The sequence below is a fragment of the Oncorhynchus nerka genome, linkage group LG10 (assembly GCF_034236695.1).
Source record: "Oncorhynchus nerka isolate Pitt River linkage group LG10, Oner_Uvic_2.0, whole genome shotgun sequence".
Classification (NCBI taxonomy): Eukaryota; Metazoa; Chordata; class Actinopteri; order Salmoniformes; family Salmonidae; genus Oncorhynchus; species Oncorhynchus nerka.
Window position 1 is genome coordinate 43477397 of NC_088405.1, and position 15910 is coordinate 43493306.

At 41.0% G+C, this 15910-nt stretch overlaps 1 protein-coding gene across 7 annotated transcripts in view; it reads left to right on the forward strand.

The window, feature by feature from the left end:
• LOC115135363 (kinesin light chain 1-like) overlaps positions 1-15910 on the forward strand; it is a 53674-nt gene that overhangs the window by 34243 nt on the left and 3521 nt on the right. For 3 of the 7 annotated variants that reach the window (XM_029669988.2, XM_029669989.2, XM_065023429.1), the window contains exons 10-14: positions 3886-3938; positions 4215-4282; positions 4542-4650; positions 6424-6582; positions 14767-14897. In XM_029669988.2, coding sequence (XP_029525848.1) covers positions 3886-3938; positions 4215-4282; positions 4542-4650; positions 6424-6582; positions 14767-14897 — 520 coding nt within the window. Of the gene's footprint in view, positions 1-3885; positions 3939-4214; positions 4283-4541; positions 4651-6423; positions 6583-11957; positions 14069-14766; positions 14898-15910 lie in introns of those variants that run through there. The other 4 variants (XM_065023430.1, XM_065023433.1, XM_065023431.1 and 1 more) reach the window with 3 other exon arrangements.

The following is a 15910-nucleotide window of genomic DNA, read 5'->3' on the forward strand; positions in this document are numbered from 1 at the left end:
GCACCACTCTAGAATCTCCCAGAAGTGTTCAGTTGGGTTGAGATCTGGTGACTGAGACAGCTATGTTATATGGTTTCCACTGTGTTCATGCTCATCAAACCATTCAATGACCACCCGTGCCCTGTGGATGGGGGATTTGTGATCCTTTGGTGGCATAGCCATAGTAGCTAAAATAATGGCCTGCCCGGCATTTTTATACATGACCCTAAACATGATGGGATGTTAATTGCTTAATTAACTCCGGAACCATAACTGTGTGGAAGCACCTGCTTTCAATATACTTTGTATTCCTCATTTATTCAAGTGTTTCCAATATTTTGGCATTTACCTGTAGTTTTCCATAATCAAGATATGAGCAGAACTGGTGGAGGTGGTAGGGCAGGGCTCCCTTAGAAAGATGTCATGTTTTTACAACATGCAAATCTTCTCGATATGCCTCTTGTCTTACTGCTCGTCTTTCCCCAGCTAGCAGGGTCACTGACGGACACGGGGTTAAAAAATGGACAGTGTTCTAAACAGTGACGTTGGTTCGTCAAGGCAAGGCTCGCCCACCAGTCAGGATAGGATTTTTCAAGAGACCATTCTGAACAAAATAAAGAGGGGTTTTCCTGGTTTAACATGAACTTTCCTTGCTCTTATTCCTTTTACAATAAACTTGGTTAAACTCTGCTATTTAATGGTCTGCCTCAAGCGATTCGATATCCTACTTTGGAATGTCGCTTTGGTACAAAAATAGAAAGAGTGCGACTTGGCACAAGGGAACATTAACGCTGACAGAGCAAAACTAAAAGAGTTTGGTGGATTCTCGAAATTGCCTCAAGTCTTGTTCATGAATTGGGACAAGGCAACTCTTTGTTTCTGTTGGTTTCGTGAAGTTTAGACAAAGTAGGTGCAGTATAACAATTTTACCATGTGTCATATATTATCTTTGTCTTTTTATTCTTAAAATGGACTATATTTGTGACCTCTGTCTCAATTTGCAAAATAACTTACTTGATTGGTCCAGTTTCAATGAGAGAAACTGTATTTAGCAGGTTACATTTCATCTCTAGGAGAAATGTTAATGGAACAGTCAATTTCTTGTGAAAGTCCCAAGTCTTGATCGTTAATAGTTCAGAATACCTATTGGTTTGAAACAATGACACTTTAAAATGACAACTTTTATTCCGTCTTGAAGAGTGCTGCGTCACACACTTTAAAGAATAGAAATGAGAGGTGCACTGCCTGGTCCTCAGAGCATATACAGTGCATTAGGGGTCTGAAAACTTTCAGAGACTTTCTCCACATTCTGTTACGTTATAGCCTTCTCTGAAATGGATTAAATAGTTCCCCCCCTCGTCAATCTACACACACTACCCCATAATGACAAAGCAAAAATGTATTTTTAGAAATTTTTGCAAATGTATAATTTGAGGGGGAAATATCACATTTACTTATATTATATATATAAGTATATTCTGACCCTTTTGTTGAAGCACCCTTTGGCAGCAATGGCAGCCTGAAGTCTTCTGGGTATGATGCTACAAGCTTGGCACACCTGTATTTGGGGAGTTTCTCACGTTCTTCTCTGCAGATCCTCTCAAGCTCTGTCAGGTTGGATGGGGAGCATCGCTGCAGAGCTATTTTCAGTTCTCTTCAAAGATGTTCAATCGGGCTCATGTCCATTCAGAGAATTGTCCCAAAGCCACTTCTGCGTTGTCTTGGCTTGTTGTCCTGTTGGAAGGTAAACCTTCGCCCCAGTCTGAGGTCCTGAGTGCTCTGGAGCAGGTTTTCACAAGGAGTTCTCTGGACTTTGCTCCGTTCATTTTTGCCTCGCTTCTGACTAGTCTCCCAGTCCCTGCCGCTGAAAAACATTTCCACAGCATGATGGTGCCACCCCCATGCTACACCGTACGAATGGTACTAGGTTTCTCCAGACGTGACGCTTGACATTAAGGCCAAAGATTTCAAGAGAATCTTGTTTCTTGTAGTCTGAGAGTCTTTAGGTGTATTTTGGCAAACTCCAAGTGGGCTATCATGTGCCTTTTACTGAGGAGTGGCTTCTGTTTGACCACTCCACCATAAAGGCCTTATTGGTGGAGTGCTGCAGAGATGGTTGTCCTTTTGGAAAGTTCTCCCATCTCCACAAAGGAACTCTGGAGCTCTGTCAGTGTCCATCGGTTCATGGCCACCTCCATGACCAAGGCCCATCTCCCCCAATTGCTCAGTTTAGCCGGGCTTGGTAGTTCCAAACTGCTTCCATTTAAGAATGATGGGAGGCCATGTGTTTTGGGGGACGTTCAATACTGCATAAATGTTCTGGTACCCTTCCCCAGATCTGTTCCTCGACACAATCCTGTCTCTTAGCTCAATGGACAACTCCTTCAACCTCATGGCTTGGTTTTTGCTCTGACATGCGCTGTCAACTGTGGGACCTTTATATAGACAGGTGTGCTTTTCTAAATCATGTCCAATCAATTAAATTTACCACAGGTGGACTCCAAGTTGTAAGAACATCTCAATGTTGATCAATGCAAACAGGATGCACCGGAGTTCAATTTTGAGTCTCATAGCAAAGGGTCTGAACTGTGTGTGTGTATAACACTGTTTTTGCTTTGTCATTATGGGGTATTGTGTGTAGATTGCTGAAGTTTTTTTATTTAACTTCTTAGGGCTGCAATCCCGTTAACGGGATTGATATGACAACAGCCAGTGAAAGTGCAGAGCGCCAAATTCAAACAGAAATCTCATAATTAAAATTCCTCAAACATACATGTGTTTTATACCATTTTAAAGGTAATCTTGTTGTTAATCTCACTACAGTGTCCAATTTTCAAATAGGCTTTACAGCGAAAGCACCACAAACGATGTTAAGTCAGAGCCAAGCCACAGAAAACACAGCCATTTTTCCAGCCAAAGAGAGGAGTCACAAAAAGCACAAATAGAGATCAAATTAATCACTAACCTTTGATCTTCATCAGATGACACTCATAGGACTTCATGTTACACAATATATGTATGTTTTGTTCGATAAGTTGCATATTTATATCAAAAAATCTCAGTATACATTGGTGCTTTATGTTCACTAGTTCCAAAAACATCCGGTGATATTGCAGAGAGCCACATTTTACAGAAATACTCATTATAAATGTCGATGAAAATACAATTGTTGGACATGGAAATGTAGATACACTTCTCCTTAATGCAACCGCTGTGTCAGATTTCAAAAAAGCTTTATGGAAAAAGCAAACCATGCAATAATCTGAGTACAGCTTTCAGACAACAAAGCAGCCAAAAAGATATCCACCATATTGGGTAGTCAACATTCGTCATAAATAGCATTATAAATATTCACTTACCTTTGATGATCTTCATCAGAATGCACTCCCAGGAATCCCAGTTCCACGTTAAATGTTTGATTTGTTCGATAATGTCCATCATTTTTGTCCAAAGAGCTACATTTGTTAGCACGTTTGGTAAACAAATCCAAAATCATGAAGCGCGTTCCCTAGTTGCAGACGAAATGTCAAAGTTCCTTTACTGTCCGTAGAAACATGTCAAATGATGTATGGAATCAAATCTTTAGGGTGTTTTTAACATAACTGAGTTCTGTTATACTCAGACATCATTCAAACAGTTTTAGAAACTTCAGAGTGTTTTCTATCCAATACCAATAATATGCATATATTCGCAACTGGGACTGAGGAGCAGGCAGTTTACTCTGGGCACCTTTCATCCAAGCTACTCAATACTGCCTCTGCAGTCATACGAACTTAATCCATTTCAGAACAAGGCTGTAATGTAACAACATTTGGAAAAGTCCAAGTGGTCGGCGGCCAAGTCCAATCGGTCGGAAAGTATTCAGAAGGCACTGTATACGTCTGTCTGTGCTCTCTTTATCTGCAGCTGAGAACAAACCCATCTGGATGCACGCCGAAGAGAGAGAGGAGATGAGTAAGGTGGGTTTTGTGTATTTGCCTACGTTGATCTCACATGTGTACCTAAGGCCATACTAGGTGGAGCTCTATAACACCTACCTGTATAACGGCATGAATGTTATAGTTACTGTCTGAAGTTCCACTCATCTCTCGCCACTTCCATTCGTCTCTCCTTCTCCCTTTAAAGACTTCTCTTTAATTACTACACTGTTGGAGCTAGTAACATAAGCATTTCGCTGCACCTGCGATATCATTGGAAAATCTGTGTATGGGACCAATAACTTGATTTGATTCCAGGGCAAGCACAGAGACAACACCCCGTATGGCGAGTATGGAGGCTGGTACAAGGCCTGCAAAGTGAACAGGTGAGCCAAGAGCCATGAATTGGGATGACTTAGCGGAGACAACACATTAAGTCATTAGTCTTGCCCCTATTCAAACATACATTGAGATGATGTATTTCAAAGGTTTCAATATAACAGGGCAATGTAGTTTTGTCAATTATGCATAGCGTTATTAAGAGATTAATCTCATGTTCTGAACTTGCAAAACTACGGTGTACCCTACTGAACACACACCTGTCATCATTATGAGTGACCACTGCTGTGTCTGTCGACCCTCTAGCCCGACAGTGAACACCACCTTGAGAAACCTGGGAGCTCTGTACCGCCGACAGGGCAAGCTAGAGGCCGCTGAGACCCTGGAGGAGTGTGCCATGAGGTCCCGCAAGCAGGTCAGGATAATACTTTAGCTATAAATACTCACACAGTGTATAATGTACACAAATGACCACGAATGACACTGTTAACTCAGGACACTAAGGGGTTAAAATGGGTTTAATTGTAATTTTTTTGTCAACAATCTACACAAAATACGCTCTAATTCCAAAGTGGATGAAACATTTAAATATTTCTTAAAGATTAATGAAAAAATAAAACATGAATATACTTTGATTAGATTAGAAGTATTCACCCCCATGAGTCAATGCATGTTAGGAACACCTTTGGAAGCGATTACAGCTGTAAGTCTTATTGGGTCAGTCTCATAAGAGCTTTGCACACCTGTATTGTGCAATATTTGCCAATTATTATTTTCAAAATTCTTTAAGCTCTGTCAAGGTGTTGGGATCATGGCTAGACTGCAATTTTCAAGGCTTGCCATAGATTTTCAAGCAGATTTTTAGTGAAAAAAGTAAATTGGCCAATCAGGAATATTCACTGTCTTATTGGTAAGAAACAGTGTAGATTTGGTTTTGTTGTAGGTTGTCCTGCTGAAAGGTGAATTCCTCTCCCAGTGTCTGGTGTAAAGCAGACTGAAGCAGGGTTTCCTCTATGATTTTGCCTGTGCTTGCCTCCAAGTTTATTTTTATCCTGAAAAACTCCCCAGGCTTTGCCAATGTCAAACATACCCATACCATGATTCATCTACCACCATGCTTGAAAATACTGTAAATAGGCAGTTACTCAGTGTTGTTGGATATATTCAATGTCGGATTTATTGTTACCCATCTACCAGTCACTGCCCTTCTGAGGCTTTCGAAAAGCTCCCTGGTCTTTGTAATTGAATGTGCTTGATATTCAAGGGACCTTACAGTTGTTGTATGGGGGACAGAGCAAGGGTTAGTCATTCAACAATCATGTCAATCTCTATTTCACACAGTCAATACATATAACTTGTGATTTGTTAAAGGGAAATGTAAAAAAAAAAAAAAAATGCCAGTTTCATATTCGTCACCTCCAGTACCACCCCAACATCAACATATGCAAAATAATTTAAGCCACATTTGACTGCTGAACTAATTTAGTCTTGTCTAAACAAAGGAGGTGAATACTTATAAAATTACTACTTTAGTTTTAAAAAAAATCACTTTGACATTATGGAGTATTTGGTGTAGATCAATGACAAAAAATTAGATTGAATTATATCTCAATCCCAAAATGTAGACTTTCTATAGTCACTGTATATGCCTAAAGCTACAATGCTTTTGTGATACTTGAATACTTGTATGATTTGAATAAATATTTCCTCATATATCAATAAACTATTAGTGCGCATCTATTGCGTAAGTGTGTACAGTATGCACTACCTGCTCATAGGCTGGGCAAAGAATCTCATGCTATTTTTTCCTCTCTCTACCATGCTTTGGATGCAGATCAACACAGTAAGTGGTTTAATTATAACAGGAACTGTCAATAGTCTCCATGTATCCCTACTAACATCACTCTCATGTAACTGTCATTGTAGTGTCCATGTCTCTGTAGTGGCTCCATTGTCTCCATGCACCAGCAGAATGCCTGAGGCAGTGGCACGAATATCACATAACACCCCCGTAATTCCACTCTAATTTCACAGCCTATCTGTACCAGAATGCACTAGCTAAGCCATTAAATTGTTCAAGGTTAGTGATTTCTTAAAGTATGTGTTTGCATGTGTTTGTATTTGTGTGTGTGTGTGTGTGTGTGTGTGTGTGTGTGTCTGGGGCGATTGTCTTTGGACCCTCCCCCAGGGCATAGACCCCATCCAACAGACACGTGTGGTGGAGATCTTAAAGGATGGCGAGGGGGACAGGGAGAGGCGGAGGAGCCGGGACAGTCTGTCCGGCGTCAAGTACGAGAGCGGCTCTGAGACCGTCGAGGAAGTGAGTATGGGCGTAGAGTGGAACGGGGTGAGTACAAATCCACATCAATTTATTCAGTCCCCTAAATTTCGGTGGCCTTAATGATGGACAGAGCAGTTATACACAGTACACTGCTGAGCTGATGGGCTGGTACAGGTTGCACACCCCCCGGAGCCCTAATCTTAAACACTGCACACAGTGGTTGTGTACCAATTCTACACACTTTTCCCGGCGTGTGTACTTGCACACTACCTATCATGGATTTAAAAGCATTTGATTGGTGTGTAACCATTTTGCTGGAGGGAGTTAAATCCATGAGAGGGAGTGTACCGTCGTCTGAAGCGCACATTTCGGGTGAAGCATGAAACATATTTGGGAGGCTGACAGTGTCATCAGTAGTAAAGTATGTGTGCAAGGCAATCAAGGCTGTTCACTCCTGGTCCTGAAGATGCATCTATAAGGAATTGTATTCCATATATATATATATATACAATATAGAATACAATATATATATATATATATACTGTATCATTCAGCCAGCTCTCTGTATTATTGCCCTGTCCTCACCAAAGCGTCACCTGTAAATCCTTTTTGGTGCAAAGCTGATTGAGTGCTGGCATAACCTGATATGTAACATCTGTTCATTTTAACTGCTGGCTTTGAATGTGTTACATTTTTTTGGGTGCGCTTGTTGAAGTATTTTATTTCTCGTTTTAATATCCAACGGTTTTGTTAAATGTTGCCGATGTTGCTTAAACAGGAGAGAAACAAATGGCACAGGTTCACTCTGGGGCATCCTGGGAAGGCAGAATCCCTTTTTACAGAATTCACCGGGCTATACTGTTTGTCCTACCTTACTGACACCTAGCTAATGTGTCAATCTGATAGCTCACAGCTTGATTAGTATAGGGGTGGCAGGTAGCCTGGCGGGTAGAAGTGTTGGACCAGTAACCGAAAGGTTGTTGGATCGAATCCCCGAACTGTCAAGGTAAAAATCAGTCGTAAATCAGTCGTTCTGCCCCTGAGCAAGGCAGTTATCAAATTTCTTGTATTGGTCACATACACATTTTAGTTTTATTTCACCGGGTAGGCCAGTTGAGAACAAGTTCTCATTTAAAACTGCGACCTGGCCAAGATGAAGCAAAGCAGTGCGACAAAAACAACACCGAGTTACACATAGGATAAACAATCGTACAGTCAATAACCTAAGCAGATGTTATTGCGGGTGTAGCAAAATGCTTGTGTTCCTAGCTCCAACAGTGCAGTATTTATTTTTGTTTAACCTTTATTTAACTAGGCTAGTCAGCTAAGAACAAATTCTTATTTTCAATGACGGCCTAGGAACCGTGGGTTAACTGCCTTGTTCAGGGGCAGAATGACAGATTTGTACCTTGTCAGCTCAAGGATTTGATCCAACAACCTTTCGGTTACTGACCCAACGCTCTAACCACTAGGCTACCTGCCACCCCTAGTAGTATCTAAACAATACACAAATATAAAGTAAAATCATGGAATTAAGAAATATATATAAATATTAGGATGAGCAATGTCGGAGTGGCATTGACTAAAATACAGTAGAGTAGAATACAGTATTAACATGAGTAAAGCTGTATGTAAACATTATTCAAGTGAGTAGTGTTCCATTATGAAGTGGCCACTGATTCCATGTCTATGTATACAGGGCAGCAGCCTCTAAGGTGCAGGGTTAAGAAACGCAGAGGAATTTGAAGCTTTCCACCTTCTCCTGTCGATCTGGATAGGGGCGTGCTCCCTCTGCTCTTTCCTGAAGTCCACAATCAGCTCTTTCATTTTGTCGACATTGAGGGAGAGGTTATTTTCCTGGCACCACTCTGCCAGGGCCCTCACTGTTCCCTGGGCACTGACGACTTGGATGCTGATTTAAGGCAGTCCCCCGCACATCTCTGATTCAGAGGGGTTGGGTTAAATGTGGAAGAAACATTTCAGTTGAATGCATTCAGTGACTCGGCAGAACCCCTTTCCTTTTACTCATCCTTGTTTGGGGAAGTTCCATTTCAATGCACTCAATTCAGAAAGTTGAATGGATTTAAATGCCATTGACCCCAACCCTGGAAGGGCCCAAACCTGGTTAGAATCCAAACCAATTGAGCCTGGCAGTGAAATGCCTCTGTTAGATTCTGGCTGCTTGTCCCTGTTTGGACATCTGGACTTCCAATTCTGGCGTGTGCTTTAATCCCCTTCTCACTTACTGCACTTAATGGGCTATTACTGCGCAGGCAAGTCAGGCTACAGATCTGCTGCCGATGGGCCATGACTAAACCGGTGCGGGATAGTGAGAAGGGATTCTGCCGATAGGAGCTAATAGGGAGAGTTTACTGCTAGGCTGCGTCCAAAATAGGCACTGCGACCTCATCGTTAGTGTAGAGGGAGGGGGGGAGGCAAATGGCATTGTCTCCCAAACATTTTTAGAGGCCTCTAAAAGAGAAATGTTTTGTTTTAAAGCTAATTTCCTGCAATTATACACATTTTGCCATGGTTTAAGACATGTTCTTATGCTATCTGAGTGACTCAAACATACAGTGGCAAGAAGAAGTATGTGAACCCTTTGGAATTACCTGTATTTCTGCATAAATTGGTCATACAGTTTGATCTGACCTTCATCTAAGTCACACTAATAGACCAACACAGTGTGCTTAAACTAATAACACATAAAGTATTGTATTTTTCTTGTCTATATTGAATACATAATTTAAACATTTCAGTGTTTGGCAGCGGCTGCCAAATGGGTATAGGGGAAAACTAGGGTGCCATTTGGGATGCCCGTTTCTGGTACTGCCCTGAGATCCCCAGTCTGAGTCTGTGCCTTCTTCTACTAGCACACCCAGCCACTCCTCACTGCAGCCCTCCCACTCCAAACGCGCATGTTCCACAACTGCTAGCCTGCGAGGCGCACCTTTTTTTTTAACACAGTCCAGCAATGTTTAACGTGTTGTGTTCTGTTGGTTTGAACTGCACTACATTACCCATTAACCACCTGCTGTGCTGCGGCTGATTCATGTGTCATCATAATCCTTTCCGTTATTTTATGCTTATACTCTTGTAATTATTTTCAGATCTGGAATTGATCTTCTAATGAAGGGTAGAGCATATATTTGTTGAATCGTGTATGATGGCTGAACAAATATGATGCTTGCTATCACAGTCTGAACTCAATTATTCAGATATGCAGAGGGTTTAAAAATATATATTTTCCATTTGCCAAAATTCAGTCTCCTACAGGAATTGTGCGGACCTAGTACCATATCATCAGACTTTTCACATGGGTGTAATTAATGATCTTGTAAGAAGATTACAACGCTCACTCATCCACTTGAGTTCTGCCAATGAGATTGCTACAAATTGATTTTGATAGATCGCACTATTAAATTGTCCAATGAGGTTCACAGCAGCCCATACATTTATTGAGGTTTGTGCCGGTCTCCTCAAGGTCAATCTTGTTTGGCGAATGCTCGCGTTTACCATCATTGTGATGGCCATAGCTGTTGAAATAATATCATGGCAATCAAGGGGGAAACTCTTCAGATTCAAGAACATGTTATAAAAGGGAAGGACTTTTAAGCCTCGAGACAGATTGTGTATGTGTGCCATTCAGAGGGTGAATGGGCAAGACAAAAGTGCCTTTTGAATGGGGTACGGATGTAGGTGCCAGGCGCACTACTGGTTTGTGTCAAGAACTGCAACACTGCTGGGTTTTTCACGCTCAACAGTTTCACGTGTATCAAGACTGGTCCACCACCCAAAGGACATCCAGCCAACTTGACACAACTGTGGGAAGCATTGGAGTCAACATGGGCCAGCATCCCTGTGGAACGCTTTCGACACCTTGTGGAGTCCATGCCCAGACGAATTGAGGCTGTTCTAAGGGCAAAGGAGGGGGGGTGCAACTCAATATTAGGAATGTGTTCCTAATGATTGGTATACTCGGTGTATATTGAATAGCCTATTTACTGCATTATCAGTTATGAAAAAATACAAGTATGCTGAAAACAGCATTGTTGGCACAAGGTCCCTTCCCTCTTACATCCTTACTCCTTTCTCACTGTGTTGAACAAGTGTTTGAGAGGGTAGTGGGGATTTTCTGTGCAGCATGGAAGCAGGTGTTGTCTTGTGGTCGTATCCTGTAGTTATGTGGAACTTGTCTCAGTATATGTTTGCCTGTTAAAAATGCATGATTTGAATGTGCGTATGTACTGTGCTTGTGATGTAGGTGCCTTTTTGCAACATCTATGCATGTCATCCTCTTCAAGTTCCCTTTTCTTTCTGTTTGTGCAACTATTAACCTACCCTTTTGATGATTACCCTTGCCATGGCAACCAATCAGCCTGTCCATCAAATGTTCCTCCTTCGTTCAGTGGATTGTACTCTTCCTCTTGATTCCGGCATTCTACTAAGGTTGGACCAAAGCTGGGGGGGCTGGGGCGGGGTCTTTATGTCAGAAAACAGACTACAATATCAGAGCTATTATATCTCGTGTATTATAATGTAGCCTAGTACGGGGTGTGGGTTACAATTTTGGCTGTTATCACTTAATATAGACTACCTTATGTTATTGAACATATCTATAACCAAAATGTTTATTTATTAATTTTTAAGGTATGTTCATAACAATTATCTGTCCTGCATTCACATGATCAGGTCTATACATATTCCTCTTGTGCCACTGCTAGTTTCTTCACAGCAGTATATCATATGTATAGAGAGATGGATAGATTTTCAGGTGTATTAGCCATCGTCAGCCTCTCAATTTGTTAGTTCGATGACTGTGCTGCTGAAGTGCTGATGCTTGCACATGCCCTTCAGTCTGCAGTGCACAGTCACTGGCTGGGCTCGGTGTGCCAAGTCCACCCTTGCTTGTCTGCCCACAGAGACGGTACAGCAAACGGCTGAGTCACAGTGACTGACTGCACACAGACACAATAGTAGCATCACTGACCAGCACTGTAGGTGGAGGGAGGCTGTAGCACCATCCATAAACTGGCCACTGTTTATTCATTCCTCAAACAAAACACAGCTGTGATGCTGCAGGCTATTTAGGTCAGTGGATGAATTAGATGTGTTAGGAAAGGCTACTTGAATTAATTTGATTGCCAGTCATTAATTTGCTATTATGGTGAAGCTATAAAAGTAAATTGATAAACGCATAGGCCTACACAATATTTCTGAGCTTCGAATAGGAAGGCAGAGCCACATCATAAGCATGCTTCCTTTCTTATTTAAACATTTATACCATGCAAATTAAGATGGATTCTATTTTTTCAAGAGTAGATCATACTGCAGTGCAGATTTGGCCAAGATCACGTCTTTTCTCATTAGGATAATTAAGATGCCCCCACTCCAGAGCTTTTTAATCATATGTTTGTTTGTGTTTTTCCTCTTTCCTTCAGGCCTAAGCCACATCAAGATTATTCCTCCATCCTTCTCTCCTCTTCCCCAACAAATAGTAAAGGATGTTTTTGTCGATCCCCTTTGGCCTTCTCTTCTCTCCTACCACCAAATGAAAAGCTCCTCCTCTGCCGTTCCTGGTGTCCTCGGTCGAGACTGCTCCCTGTTGTCACGTCTGTCCCTGTACTGACAACCGTTGGGATGTTTGGTTTCCTCTTCCCTCTGACCCCTCTTTCTTTTCACCCTTTTCTTTCACTAACCTTGTCTTGCTCCTTCGTCAGAATTTTCTCTCCCTATTCCCACAACATGAAGTCATGCCTATCACATTCTCCTCTAAAACTGACCAATTCTCCCTCTCCACCTCAGTCTTCTTCTAACATGCATCTGTAATATTCAACTGTATTTAGTAATGGCATGATAGAAGGGGTAAGTGTTTGGAAATACGGTGGCCCGTTGGGAACACAGAGCAAAGCAGAAATGCCAGAGTGGTTTTGGACAATGACCTGCAACTGCTTCCACAGCCCTTAACATCTGCCCAAAACGCCAGTCTGTTACCATGATAACGCCTGTCCTTTTGCCTTCACAACGTAGCTGTGGTTTGACTGTCTGCATCTCACATCTCCCTTCAGGACTTCACTGTTGCTTTGCATTGGCCTCAGTCTGTATTTGTGTTGGAGTGGCTTTGCCTTCTAGAGCATACACACACACTCCCAGGACTGTAAGCAGCTGGCAGGTGAAAATAGTCTGTGATCAAATACAAAATGGCTTGGGGTCTGCAGATGATTAACTTGGTGCCTGTATCTTAATAATAATTTGCTTCCTTAGTTAATTTCATCATTTTGAAGTGTAACCATATGCCTGAGCAGTTTTAAAAAGGTACTGTATTGTAATAAATGCGTATGACTTTGGTATATTAGGTTGGCTAACTCTGACAAAAGTGGTTGATGTTGGGGTTTCAAACGTATCCTCTTTTTATATATATTTTTCCTATTCATTTTTAATTTAGTGTTTTTCTTCTTATTTACAACTTTTATTATGCTTTCTTTGTATTGACTGCCGAAGGCGGCGTGGTATGTCAACCTATTATACTACCAATATGTGGTCTTATAGTAGCCGCTGCCTGTTTTGTCTTGATCGACTAAAACACACGTCATACAGCAGCTTTATAAGCAAACTGTCACCTTCACAATTTCCCGAGAGCTCGAGATCTTCTTGGCTAGACTGCTCTCCCTCCTTTGATGCATAGCATTTTACACACTGTAGGCCTATTGTTTACCGTGCATCGGTTACATTTTAAAAAGGGAATAGTGGCACATTATCTGGTTAAAGGCTACTGTAACAGAACCAACATCCCTGTCGAAGCAACAGCACATCTGTTGCCTTCAAATGAGATTTTCTAACCTCTTGAGACCCAAGGGCAAGTTAGTGACCACGTGGGCTCTTCATTGCCTGCTTCATATTGCCTTTGAATGTGTTGTTGAGATTATAAGACATATTAGTGTTGCCATTTGAGGAAACGTATGAATCATTGCATGTGTGTATTTGTGTGTTTTAATATGTTGCCTTCCCTACCCCTTACGTCACACAGTTCATTACAGGTGAACATTGTCCATTTTGACTAGACCTCTTTTTGAACTGCAAAACCCATAGTCAGTGCGGGTATAAGATCATTATCGTAAGTGTTTAACTAACTGAATGTACTATAATTTCCATATTATGCGTAAATGTAGTAATGATATTTATGGATTTGATAAGGCACTCGTCACACAGGCTTTTGAAATGTCCTTTGCCATTCCTAGCCATAAAGCATACTTTCAAGAATGCAAGCAACACTGAAAAAGAGGGAGAGAAACGACAATGTTCATCATGTAATTCGGACAATATTGTTGTTATAGTGGAATGCTGATTTAATTATTAAAGTTGTCTGTAATTGATGTTATATAGTGTGAACTTCTGTTTCCCAGGGCAGAAGTAAACTCCATGGCAAGCTCTATAAGCACCATCTTAGAATGTAGGACTGCATAATATTTACCATTTCTTCTTGCATTGTGATGATTGTTGCATCAATGCTTGTTGGTATTCCCAAATAAAGTTTTTATTTTGTGAGGTGTCATTTCTCTCTGCACATCTTCCTGATGATGAACATTTACGCAGCAGGTTAGTAGAATTAACTTAGCAGGTTACCTGACTGGGGTTAAGGGATAGCGAAAATGCTATGAAAATCACTTTATCGAAATGCTGTGAAGTGTCCAGTTAAAAAGATGCTACAAAGTCCTGTGAATGTCTGGTTTGGATCCAGAGGGACCTATTATGTAGGACAGACACGTCTGGATGAAAGTGATGCATGGATTGACAGGTGGAGCCCACTGTAGACCACTTATATAGTGAAATAACAAACATTCATACCTCTTCCACTTGTGTACCTTTCACCTCTATTCCATAAAGATGGCCAAGAAAAAAAAAGGATCCCCTGCCTACAGGAAATACTAATTGGCATCTGCCAACGCCACAAGCATATTCATGTCAACTTCAATCTGAATTTGAAATTAACATAACTGATAACCTAGTAACGCCACGTTTATTTAATCAATGTGGAGTTTGGATTGGGCTGCAGTCTCTTTTTATTGTGAAAGTGCCTGCCAGCTTAATGAGCTGTGGTTTTCTGCAGGTCATCTGATTTGCGCTGATTGTGTAATTTTAATATGTGTATATGGGGTCCCTGATGTGTGGTTGTCTTCGTGTTTACTGATTGGTTTTATTGTATATGTGTACAGTATGTGTAGGGTCATTGATGTGTGGGTGTATCTACAGGATGGTAGTGGGGCGCTACAGCGCAGTGGTTCCCTAGGGAAGCTAAGGGACGTCCTGCGTAGAAGCAGCGAGCTACTAGTGAAAAAACTACAGGGCAATGGACCTCCAGAACCAACCAGAACCAGCACCAAGTAAGAACAACACTATCACTGTCCAGATGAATATAATTAAGAACTGAGTTGTGTTCTTTAGGGCACACAACAAAGCAATGGACATAGTCCAACATCTGTTTGGTGCCTAATGAAAATAACTCAATGAGGGGAAGAAATGGGGTGATGCCTGGCAAAGCTGAAACACACTTTTCACATTAACATGACAAAATCTGCTAAAGCTGGGTTAGATGGATCATAATTTGATGTCTAAAAGACTAGCAGTCACCTGCTCAGATCACAAACAACCTCTTGTGTCCTTCAGAATTGGGTTCAAATACAATTTCAATTACTTTCACATACATTTGGATATTTCTATTCTTTTTAAAATGCAAGTAGTTGAATATTTGAATGTATTTGGAAATACACAAATATTCCATGCAATTGAACCCAGGTCTTTTTTGTCCTAGGGGTATTTTAAATAATATATTTGGAAACAAGTATTTGAAAGTAGTTTCTAGTTCTAGGCTATTTATGGCAACTTTTACTTCTAATACTTTTTTTGAAACTAATACTTTCAAATACTTCAAATAGAAGTAGGTGATTCAGCCACATTATTTGAAAAAACTAAAATACACATTATTTAAAATACAAATACTTAAACATGCATGTATTGGAACCCAGGTCTGGTGTTCTTAAAAGCCCAGTGTACTCAAAAACATGATTTTTCTGTGTTGGAATAATACTGTGACAATGATAATGCCCTTTTAGTGTAAGTGCTGTTTGAAAAGACCACCTGGATTTTCTGCCTGTTTTGGTGGCAAGGAGTTTTGGTTTGCCAGGCGACGTCACCAATAGTAGACCATAATAATAGACCAATAAGAGTTTCAATCCTCTGCCAATAACCGCTAGTTTTCAGGTTAAATATCCCTCCCACTAGGCTTGTCCATCACTCAGACCACTCCCAGACAGTCCTAGCAAAAGTCTGGCTTGAGAAAATCTGTTGTTCTGCCCCTGAACAAGGCAGTTAACCCAAATCAAATTTATTTATATAG